Source organism: Takifugu flavidus, chromosome 5 (assembly GCF_003711565.1).
Source record: "Takifugu flavidus isolate HTHZ2018 chromosome 5, ASM371156v2, whole genome shotgun sequence".
NCBI lineage: Eukaryota > Metazoa > Chordata > Actinopteri > Tetraodontiformes > Tetraodontidae > Takifugu > Takifugu flavidus.
The window spans coordinates 6169709-6181800 of NC_079524.1; the positions used below are offsets into that span (position 1 = coordinate 6169709).

Here is a 12092-nt window from a genome sequence, read left to right on the forward strand (position 1 = left end):
GGTTAAGGCTAATTGCCCAACAGAGAAAACGATGAATGCAAGGCGCATTATCATCATTAGCTCTGCATATCAGCAATAAATGAGGAGAAAGCTCATTATTGGCAGTGACGAAGCAGTCTGGAGAGGATCATCTATAAAGATCTTTATTAGCAACAAAAATATAAAAGTTCCACAGTATCTTACAACAAAAATGTGAGAAGACCGGTAGACTCCATTTTTTGACCCCCCGAGGTGCCAGTTTTCCCCTTGATTTAAGTTTCCACTGATGTAGCTGAGACTTAGTGAGAATTCAGGTTGATGTTTGGACTCATGGCGCCTAACCAGTCAATCGTCTCCTCCAAGAAGCTCATGTTGTAGTGGGACGCGATGTTCCGAAACACTCTGATCTGCTCAGAGAAGCTCTTTACAGACAAGGGAAGGAGAGAAGCAAAAACAGACGTAAGAACATATTGAACCTGCCTTCATGGTTGGATTCAGTGACGATTCAATGATATTTAAGAGAAAAAACCTTGATTGAAAAAGTGAGGTCAAAATCTCTGGCACATGTGCAGTACAGGGGCATGTTTGCTTCCTTTACTCCTTTACATTTTCTGCACATCTAAAAACAGTTAAAGTTAAATGAGTATTTCCACAGAGAGAACAGAAGACATATTTCATATGTAAAAAGAGAAAAATGATCAATTCTGTACATATCTATTAAAAAAGCTAAACAAAATGTATTCACCAGGTCCTGCAGAGTGTAGCTCATTAGTTTCTTCTGCAGAGCCTCCACTAGTGCCATCTCAATGACATTGGTCTCATATTGTGCCTGACAGTTGGAACAGAACCACTGAGGCAACACAGAACCATCCTGAGGAGAGGAAAATACCGTTCATCAAATTCTAACACTTCATCTTTACCATCAAGGCCGGTGGTGAGGATGCTGCCGCTCTCACCTGTGCTACAGACGGGTCCTTGCAGAGGTCAAGGTCACGGCAGAAGTTGCAGTGGTGGCAGATGACCTCTGGCAGGATATAAGAGTGACAGGGGTCATGGAACTGGGCCTCATCAGAAAACTCCCCGACATCCACGAGGCGCAGGAGGTCTCTTTTCAGTTTGTTCATCTGGTTTATGATATTGGCATCCAGAGAAAGCACCTGAAGAAAGAAACAACAGAATTAAGGTAGCAGCTATTATAGCAGCTAAAATGGACAGTGGCACATGCAGACAGGAGCTCTGAAGCTTGGTAACATACCTGACAGACATATTTGATGAATTCAAGTGCTGGGTTGTTGAGTGACAGGTGAGATCCCGGCAGGACGGGGAACATCTCAGAGGGCTGAGTTACATTTCGGGTACCTGTCACCTTTTTCTGGATTTTTTGAGTAATGGTGAAAATGTTCTGTGTTAGCTCACTGGACACGTATTCCTGGGAGAAAGAGATCATTCCTGTGGGAGAAAGTTAAAGAAAAGATATAATATGATTTATAAGGGCCTTGGGGAAAATGTGAGCATTTTAGGCAGCTTCCTAAAAGATCTCGTACCAGGAAGAGCACTCAGATCCTCCACTGCCTGCTGGGAAGCCTGGCTGCCGCCGCGTCTCTTGACTGGTGTTGCCCCGGGAGCATTTCGCCGCAGCTCCTCTTTCATGCTGTGGTAAACCGCTGCGATGTAAGCTGGGATGGAGACAGAGCGCACGTTTGTTAGGATTTGCAGGAGAAAAAAAAACCATGTGGGGTTTGTATTGCTTCTTTTACCAGAAATGATCATGAGGAAGTATTTCTGACAGGAGGCCGTCTGGGGTAAAAACTGCATGATATTCCAGTTACTCTCGATCAGCTCCTCCACCTCATCAATCTCGCCATCGCCGTCAGCTTCCTCAGCTTCTTCCTCCTCTTCATCATCGCTGCCTTCCTTGTCTCCCTCTTCCTGGCCCTTTTTGGTACCTTCCTAGAAATAAAAGCATACACAGGACTGAGTTTGTCCTGCTTTTCTCTGTCATTTGATTCCACCCGGATTTCCTTAGTTACCTGTCCATACAAGACGCTGGACGGAAGTTTACCCTTCACTCCACCATAGTTAGCTGGATCCATCCACAGCAGGAACTCCCAGCATCGGGAGAATGAGATGGATAGAGAGTGAAAGATTTCCTTTGAATGGATGCTGGAGGAAAAATGAGTAAATAAATTAAAATGCACTATTATTAACAGTGCTTTGTAAGGTTATTCAAAGAGAGAATAGCCATTAGAGGCTATTGTTTAGCTTTAACTATAAGGATAGGATTTTTACTCTACACATTCACACAATTTCTCCAGGTCTAAATTACATGACATTTAAAGAAATCTCAGCCTGGATCACTGATATCTGTGACATTGTTAGAGAGACAGCTACTGTCTGTAGATGCATTAACATGCTTAGTCTGTCTGACCTGTTGGTGATGTACTCTACGTAACCAATGGCGTCATCAATTCTCCGTTTCTTGGTGCACAAAATGATCCTGTTGAAGTTTCCGTAGACGACAGTCGACCCAAGTCGCTTGAACTCGGAAATCAACCTGACGATTAAAGGACGGTTTTAAAATACTAAATGTGCCTGAGGCCTGAGCAGCAGGAGGACGGTACGGGACTCACTGCAGAAACACCTTCTTCATCATGTTGTGCAGGGTGCGGTGCAGGGCAGGGTCATAGAGCAGAGAGCTGGGAGAGCGAAGCCAGCGGTAGAAGTGCATCACCTGGTTGTCTGCATACACGTTGTGGAACTGTGTGATCTCTCGGACCCACCCAACCACCATGCTTTTCAAGATTCTACAGGACATACAGGGAGAAAAACAGGTAAACCAGGTTCACAACACAGCAAACCTGCTTCCACAATAAAGTGGAGGGTTGACGTGATGGTTTTATACCTGAAGGTGTTGGAGCAGAGAGCCGTCTCGTCATAGCTGGCGACAGCGCTGGCTCCTTGGTTTCCCATCATCATGTCCTCCAGTGAGGCCTGCTGGATCACGTCAAAACTGACGCCCACACTGGCTCCACCCTCCATATCATTGACGTGCTGTGACTGGAGGATAGTGTTCACTGCCAGGCTTTGTAGGTCCAACTCAACGCACGCTGAAAGAAACAAACACTTATTAAAACACCAATTTGCCTCCGAAAAACAAAAGGATCATTCCGATTTCTCCTCCATCTCGGGTACCTGTGGAGTAACATCCCTGAGCGTTAATCTCCACGGATCCTTTGTCATCACTGTCCATGACGAGGCGACTATCGTCGGCCTCTTTACCTCCCAGGTCGGGCCTGGACGTGGGCGAAAGCCACAACAGGTGGTTGTGTTTCCGTAAATGCCTTGCTAGGAACAAATCCGAACCAAAGATGGACACATCCTGAGGCAAGTTCCCAACAGGTAGGTGGTAATACCTGACAACAGGAGAAAAGAAGAAAGTGTGTTTTCTATTCATCAACACACAAAGGAAGAGGTTGAAACGGCAGTGTTACAGTGGACGATACCTGGCCATGTCAAAAGCCTGTGAAAGGCAGCTGTCCAAGTTGAGGTAGTGTCGAATCATCCGCCGGGCCCCGAGGCGTTGCCAGTCCAGCACATTATAGCTGATCTCATCGACTACGTGCACTGGTACGACTGGGAACTCCTCGAGCACAGGCATTCCAGATGCCAGCCGCTTCAACTCCCAGTTTGACTGCATGGCGATGAGAGTAGGCCCACGCCGCTCCTCCTGTAAACACAAAGTGTGTGTTAATGTACTCACTTAAATACAACAAAGTCTTGAAATAATAGTATTTTACCTTGTAGTTCAGCAGTATGCGTTGGAGGGCGCGGTAAATGGCCTTGATGTCACTTTCTGCTCTGACTTCAAAGTTGTGTTTTTCTGGGGGCAGGAGCTCCTCCGTGGTCTTGTCCAGCAGAGCAGTGCGCTCCGCTGTGTAGAGGTTGCTCAAGTTGGGCATCTGGTTGCTTCTGACCTAAAGAGAGAAAACAAATGATACAATAAGAGTAAATGCCAACCTGGAACAGATAATCTGGCCCAAATCAGGGCCAAGATGATAGAAAATGGCCTCTCACTGTGTCCAAGATGAAGATGCTGGCTTTGCGCTGAGATGGAATGAACAGACCAAACAGAGCTTTGTGGCCCTGTCTGTGATGGTACAGGAACATGTGCCGAACACTTCCTAAGGACAGATGAAACAAAGTAGGGCAAGAAATAATACTTTATCTTAAATAAACAAATTGAGAAAAGAAAAATCTATTCGGATGAAAGAATTCAGGCGTGAGACTTTACCAGGCTCCAGGTAGCTGAACTGGGCGAGAGACCTCATCTCCAGATGCTCCAGGTCAAAAGTGTCGGCCTCTCTGCCTGCCAGATCCCTAACCACATGTTTATTCACCATACACAAGCATCCGAGCTGCACCAGTGCACGAAACAGCAGCGGGACCTGAAAGAACTCACATTAATGCCACCCTAAACACACAACATCATCTTGCAAATGACCGCAGATAACTTTGATACCTGTGTTTCATAGACACCCTCAATATCTGGAGCGGAGAGATCAGCATTGATCTCATTGATGTGTTCTTGGTACATGTCCTCTGGTACACAGTACTCGTAAAGGTAGTAGACAATGTTGGAGCGCGGCAGCATGCGATTCACCTGAAGGCGAACACCAGCAGGACGGTCATTCACCAGTGGCAACAGCTTTTATAGCATTTACTGGGATGGTTATGTCATTTCTCTGAGCGTGCCTTTTTGTAAGTGGCTCCCTCCTCCTGTTTTTGCACTTTCTGATTGACGTAGAAGACGCGTGGGATGTTGAGCTTCATGCAGTGGAGGTCATTTCCAATCACAGCCCACAGCTTGAACAAACCAGGGTGACTAGTCTCTGCAATCTGAGGGTTTGGGATTGCGACAGATCTCGTGTGAGAATAAGAGCAAAGCGAACTTTAATAGAATGATATTAACAAGAACTTGGACCCACCTGCACAATTTGCCACGGCATGTCAAGGATGCTGCGAGCTGTCCTGCGGAGGAAGCTCCCCAGGCCGGTGATTGGGCCATCTCTGATCACACCTCCTCCTACAGGTTGAGCATCGCCATCCAACAGTTTCCTCCTCTTCCTTCTCTCTTTCCTCTGCTTCAGCTGAAGCTCCCACTTCTTTTTGTGGTAACGTAGCCACACCAGTATCTCCTCCTGTTTACACACATCGTTTTGAAAGAATTTTTAAAATGTTTCTCAGGAAGAGCTCGAACATATGAAACTGTCATGCCATGTACATAAAAGCTGACACTTTAATCTCACCCGAGTCTTCCCCACAGGTGGAGGTGGGCCCAGGATCTCTCTCCAGGATTGAGTGAGCTCCACATCCTGAGATTCCACCTGGCTGTCATCTCCTTGCGAAGGCCGTTTCCGCTTGGTGCTGATTGGGATGGCTGGTTGCAGAGGCCTGGCAGGCATTCCGAAGTCTTCCATGTCTACAATCTGGCCAGCTGCAAGGGGCTGAATGGACACCTGAAAAAAGAAGGATGTAAGAGTTGATTTAAAGAAAGAAAATGACCATCAGGCTGGATATTATAATGTTCTCAGGTGGACAAACCTGTCTTTTGCCCTCACTGGAGAAGAGCTCATTGATTTTCTTTTGCTTATAAATGTCATTTTTCTCCAGAAGTTTCTTGTGAAGCCAGTCGGGATGTCTCACTCTGGGTACTGGATTCTTCACCTGAATAGAACCCATTTTTAACCAGGTACACCAATCTTTGACTGACAGAACAGTGTCAGATGATCTATTTTTACCTGTTGAAGCGCTGCAGGGATGGTAATGATTTTCTGAATGGCACTTCCCAACCTCTCTATGTAATAACTCCAGTCAAGGATCTGGAATTACAGAAATAATCATAATACACTTAAGGGCAAGCATGTTCAGCCAGAATTTGTAACATAATACTGAGAAAATCATTAAAAACTCACAGTGCGGATGTCCAAATCATGCAGGCTGGGCATCTTCAGCCACTTACGGAGGAAGTGCTTCTTCACACTGGGCTCTGCCTGGAAGATGGCTAGAGGAATGGCCCTGATGGAAATCCAAAGTGTCAGTGTCAAACTCCTCTTAGTAGCATTACATGGCTCTCTCTCTCGCTCTACAACCATTTGACATCAGGACATGATTTTATGGCACCCAGAAAACCATCCCAGCCTGGACTTCAAACTAGCTGCCTATTGTTCTAATTAGGAATATAATATGGAAAGAAATTAAAATCAAACAGAAAATACGGTTTTCCGTCACAACCTATGCATTTAAACACGTTATTACTGCTTACTGCAACCATTATAAAGAATGAATGACTATTATTACTGCTGCAGTTACAAACATGGGGTTTTCTTGCACCTTTCTGTGACAGGAGAACCCTCAGGTTTTCTGGAGATCACATAGCGACAGCTCAGTCCGGCATCTTTGACCATCTGGTCTCCCAGGAACTCGGCCAGTCTCTTAGCCGTGCTGATTGAAGTGGATTTCTGTTCTCCGTAATCCTCCAGCTTTCTGGACATTGATCGGTTCTCTGAAATCAACTCAAACAGCTCTGCATCTGGCATGTTGGCAGCCTGGGAAATAAAATTTGAAAGTGGGAAACTACATTTCGTCCGAGGCTTTTCTGCTCATAAAACTGTTAGTAAAACACCAAATGGCTGTTTTGATTAGCCTTTTTACTTTCCTTTACCTTGCTGTACAGCACGTCCAGCCAGTAATCAGCTACTTTGGCCACAGAGGCATAAACCTCTTCCAGAGTGGTACCTCTGAGAAAAGACTCAAACACCGATGATTGAAATATCTTAATAAGCTGGAGCTCTCCTCTTCTTTTCACCTCAAAGCCCTTCAGCTCAGCCAGAGATCCATCTTCATTAAACACAGCATACCTGCAGTGAAGGAAAACCTTAACCCGTCACCAAAAAACCTTTTCACGTCATGTCAGATTTGTATAGTCCACTGCCAAGTTACCTTTTCTTCAGCTTCTTGCCCTCCTCTTTTGAAGCCGGCAGGATCATGGCCAGATATGGTCCGTCCACTTCGAAGAAGATGCTGTTCTCCGACTTGATGTTGTACGTGAGGGATGCAGGCTCGACCAGCTCGTGATACTGATCGTTGGTGAATCCCTCCTTCACCATGATGTTCAGCATGGCCCCCGGGTAAGACACGGTCACCTTGGGCTTCTTCTCGTTGCTGGTTTTCACCACAAAGTTCTCAGGAAAAGTGTTGGGGAGTACGCACCAGATACCGTCAGTGTCCAGCTCCAGTGGCCTCCTGAGGTGTGGAGGAAGGGATGTGCGGAAAAAGAATGGCTTTAATGAACATTAAAAAAGAGGAAACTACGGGGTACGGCTTCACGTGGTAACTTAATCTACAGCAAAATAGTCACACCGAGTTCTGAGACACTCACCCTATCTGCTCGATCAGCTCTCTGGCCTGAGTGATGATGTTTGCTCCTGTGAAGCACACGATGCCGGCCATCTCCATGGAGTACCAGCGAGCCCTGATGGAGACACAGGTTACAGCAAAATTAATACAGCTTGACAGTACAGTAGTGTTCAAAGGCCAAATTCCTGAGAATTATACTACTAATACTTTACTAAAGCCCTTGATATGAGAACCTATGTATCAGAACCATGCGTGACCCCTACCCTTTCCTCATGACGTAGCCATAGAAGGAGTTCAGAATACACTTGTGAGCCAGCTGAAGCGAGTCATATAGGATCTCCATATTTTTACAGCGCTTCACTTCGGCTGCGTCTCCGCTCTCCTGAGCACCCGAAAGCTTTTTCTTCCACACCTGGAGTGAGAAGTTAGAAAAAAGAAGAGGAATTTCAGATAAACAAGAAGCTTTTTTAAAATCCAAAAACTACAAATTGGAAAATACAGCGATTCAAAAAGGTACCTTGTGAAGTCCTTTGAATTCATAACGCCGATCTCTGAAAGCTCTCACGGTATCGACGTAGAAGGAGTTTTCTCTCTGGCAGATGGTGGTGACGCGCTCCTCCAGCTTGGTGACATGGATCTTCTTATATGCCCTCTTACAGTAATCTGAGACAGAATCACATGGGGGAATCACACCCTGCCTGACTTGTAGAACGCTTCTAAACATTAGGAGAGAAGGGACGGACCTGCCAGCCGTTTCTTCTCATGCTTGGCCTGTTCTTCCCTGTTGAGCGTGTGGAACGCCCTCGGTGGGCCATTGGGGAACAACGGCGGGAACTTCTCCGACTCCAGTTGCTGCTGGATGCGATGGAACTCGCTGCGGCTGGCTGGCACTGCGGGAAAATAAAAATAGGGAGAGAAAAGCTCAGCTCTGGTATTCAACCCTTCACGGGGACGCGGTGGCAGAAATGCCCACGTGCACTTACTGATTTCGCCTCTCCACTGCCAGGTCATCCTCCTCTGGCATGCAGCGCCAGGCTTGTTGAAGTCACAGGCAGCACAAGTGGCCTCATCAACCATAGCAGAGGGCTGTTAAAAACAAAAGCACTCAATTCCGTTTGTCCTTCGTCCACCATTTGAAGTTTTGCTTTTAGTTCTGTACCTGCAGGCGGTTGGTGAGGATGATATTTGGGTACATCGCCCCAACATCCAGATGGTAAATGAGAGGACATTCAATTCTGTTTGGAACCTCTTTTAGAGAAGTTAGCTTGGCTTTGATCTCCTCGCAAACCTGGAGGAAGGCCAAGGATGTTTTAAAACTTCCAGCTGGGAATGTTGGGGGGACCAAAGAGAAAGCCCACAAACCTCATTAAAGTTGGTGACTTCATGTAAGGGGATTTTCTCCTCTTCTTCAATGGCGTGACGCATAGTTTTCTCAACTCTTTGCAAGAGGAAGTCAAAAGCAGCTGGGTTCTGTCAACACACCACAGCCAACGGTCAAGCTCAGGTTCACCCAGGAATCAAAATTCAAACGTACCATTTTAAAACGACACGGGATATCACTGCGAAACACTCCCGACTCCAGCGCTTCCACGTGGCCGCCCACGTAGGTCTCAGAGTCCAGGACGTGGCCATCATTGGTGAGTTTGTTGAAGACCTGTTCCTGTTTGTTGGGGAAAATGATGTTTGCGTGGAAAGCCTGCACCATGAGCAGAGCTTCACACAGAGTCCCGGAACCTTTACGAAGCACCTGTTAAGTCGCGAAAGAAAAACTTTTAAAGTGAGCGCTCATTTTCAGTGCTCCCCTTGAAATGATATACAAACCTCATCAGGTTCCATTGGGATGATGGTGCACAAGGCAAAGATGAATGGATGAACGTATTTCATGTACAGGTAATATGTCGCCACAGCATCTGACACAGAGTAGGTGGCTAAAGTCTAAAAGAAACAAAAACCAAGATAAAGTCATCTGAATGTCAGTGCCTGTCCATGCTGTCAAAGTCTATTAAGGTACCTGTGGCTCCTCAGTAGCCATGCGGCACATCTCCTCTGGGTCCAACTCCACTGGGTCGTAGCCCAGTTTAGCCTTGGCTGCTGCCTTCAGATTATGACTTCCCACTGGCAGGTAGCTGTCTCTCTTCACCCACCTGACATGCAGGAATATTGACAATTCTAATGACTACCGGTAATTTTGAGCCGGTTCTTCAACAGCTGTAGCCCTGGGAGTGTTAATGTGTCTGTGATAGCTCAAGCATTACTGTGATTAATGCTAAATCTGTTCAATCAACACGGGTGATGGTCCAATTAGCATGCTGTGAGAGGATGACGCACCTTAAACAGTCCATGTGGATGGCTTGACTGGACTTGTACTCTCCCTGACTGTCCTTCTGGAAACCAATCTCTCTGTGCATGCTCAGGCCATAGAGGGCGGCTCGCGTCTCGACGAAGGGCCTGATGGGAGACAAGGTGAGGGAGGTGACGACCATTGTGAGGTGAGAAACACAGCAATGCAGCATAAAAAAACAAACTCACCAGTCAAAAAAATCTCCATTGTAGGTCACAAAGATGTTTGGTTTAGTTTCTTGAACGTGATCAAACCATCTCCGGAGAAGAGCCGCCTGCAGCCAGAGCCAAATTGCCACATATTATGGAATGCAGTAATAAAGCATTCCATCTCGCGCATATTGGCTATAACAGCCTTGTACCTCATCATCCTCATTGAAAACAGTGAAAGGTCCTTCATATTCTGGTTTGGGAGTGAATTCAAAGTCTTCAATGTTCTCAGAGACAATCTCTCTGTTTGTGATCAGAAATCCCTTTTGGAAATGAAAGGAAGAGATTTAATTGTATTTGTAGCAACAGATATTGTAAATACCAAAAGGATGCGGAACTGACCTGTCCATCAATCATGTAGGAGATCATCATAATCTGGTCAGTTTCTGCATCTGGAAATTTCAGAGGAAGTTTGGTGGTCTCTATGTCAAAGGCCAGCACGACAGGGTCCTGGAAACATTAAAAAAAGAAAAAAATCAAAAAGAAACCAAAGTGATTTGGAATTAATGACATAATTCTTCTCTCTGCAACATCATCCATAAAACTGTCATACCGGTCTCTCCACAAGATCATCTCTCCGGACAATTTCTGGTGGATAAGCGCTGCTTCTGTATCGGACATTGTACCAGTGAGCCTGACAGACAGACAGACATAGTTGGAATTAGAATAGTTTGTGCATATACTGGGCTTTCCAAAACAGATGAGATACACAAACACATTTCTACCACATGGATCTTGAGGTCGATGGACAATCGGACATGATAGGGAACGTCATACTCCCTCATATCCACTATGTTGTCCAACTGGTCCGAGATGCTCTTGAGCATCCTCTCATCATCTGCTGAGGCCACATTTCCTCCGGACAAGGCGCTGGAAAAACATTTACATTAAAATAAATATTATACTCAGGGGAAAAATCCGAAGGACTGACTGAGTGGTAGTACCTTGATAACATTGATGTGTAGGCATCATTGGACTGTTCTCGCTCTCTGTTCTTACGCACTGCTGGGGAGATCTCACGCTTAACCTTGACGAGGTCATCCACAGTGTTGAACGACAGCTTGATGTAGCTTCTCTTTAGTCCAACTAGATGGTTCGGCTAAAAGGAAGGGAGACGATACAGAAAAAACAAAACAAAATCTAAGCATCGGTTTAAGTAACATACAGAAAGTAACGTGCAACTCAACAAGGCATCAATTCTCATTTTATTCTCAAAACCATCTCTCACCAGATCCAAATCCTCTTTGGGTACAATTTCCAGCTTTGCCACTTTTCCTTGGAACTTCTTTGACACATACGAGCTAACTTCTCTCTCACAGTTCTGGAAAATAAAGCTACCTATAAACAAGTAGGTTCTGAAAAAAACATATATTTAGATACACGCCAAACATGAAACCTACCTTTTTAGTAGCAATGTAAAAATATGGCTTAAAAGGGAGGGCCACCTAATAACAGACATGCCAGGAGGGATGTATTAGAACACTGGGATGCTTGCGGAATTATAAACATGTCATGTTCAGGTGATCTCACCTTAAACCTGCTTCCATCCTCCTGGATGAAATAATAATCCACAGCACTGATCATCCTCTTGTCTTCATCCAGGATCTCTGTCTTCAATTAGATGACCACAAATTGTACATGTCTATACTCAGTCTCATCTTAACGTCAGTTCGATATGTGTACTTACTGGATGCATGTTGATCAACCAGCCTGTTTTCTCTCCCGGTTCCCTTATCCGGTCGAATCCAAAGCGGGCGTCCATCTGGTCGGCGAACTGGCTGCGCTCCAGCCGCTTGAGGGCGGACATCGAGGATCCATCGTCCCTGTTTGAGACAAATTCACTGAATTCGTGTTCATTCTGTCACGGATTGCCTATTTGAGTTTCCAAAAGAAAAAAAAATACTCACGGGTTTTCCTGATCTCCCCCACTTTGTCCTCGGTCCGCTCTGTACCTTCCACTGTTTTGCAGAACCATATTCCCTCTAGTTCTGCCGACAATAACACGAATGAACAAAGCGGAGGCCCGTTACAGAAGCCACATTTGCAATTTACGCTAAATTTATGTTAAAAGTAGCACTTCTGGGTTTCAACCAGAGACACTGCTGCTGTTTTCCTATTTTGGCGCGTTTCTTCAGCAATTGCCGCGA

The 12092-nt window shown here is 45.6% G+C and overlaps 1 protein-coding gene across 1 annotated transcript; it reads right to left on the reverse strand.

Moving 5' to 3' along the window:
- Positions 1-127: 127 nt before the first annotated feature.
- Positions 128-12068, reverse strand: pole (polymerase (DNA directed), epsilon). Its single transcript, XM_057032459.1, has 48 exons — positions 11853-12068; positions 11633-11768; positions 11476-11556; positions 11346-11390; positions 11174-11266; positions 10890-11044; positions 10671-10815; positions 10499-10579; positions 10288-10395; positions 10098-10208; positions 9925-10010; positions 9724-9843; positions 9407-9539; positions 9217-9330; positions 8930-9142; positions 8758-8865; positions 8555-8683; positions 8379-8481; positions 8139-8285; positions 7913-8058; positions 7659-7807; positions 7418-7510; positions 6979-7281; positions 6701-6896; positions 6370-6584; positions 5952-6054; positions 5778-5858; positions 5581-5703; positions 5286-5495; positions 4965-5177; positions 4732-4875; positions 4499-4639; positions 4271-4424; positions 4054-4160; positions 3777-3953; positions 3483-3706; positions 3172-3392; positions 2882-3086; positions 2610-2783; positions 2408-2533; positions 2010-2142; positions 1737-1929; positions 1524-1655; positions 1235-1428; positions 936-1136; positions 725-850; positions 509-598; positions 128-401 (listed from the first exon to the last, which is right to left on the reverse strand). Exons 1-48 carry the CDS (start codon positions 11918-11920, stop codon positions 279-281), a joined length of 6873 nt encoding a protein of 2290 aa, XP_056888439.1. The 5' UTR covers positions 11921-12068; the 3' UTR covers positions 128-278.
- Between the last annotated feature and the right edge of the window lie 24 nt (positions 12069-12092).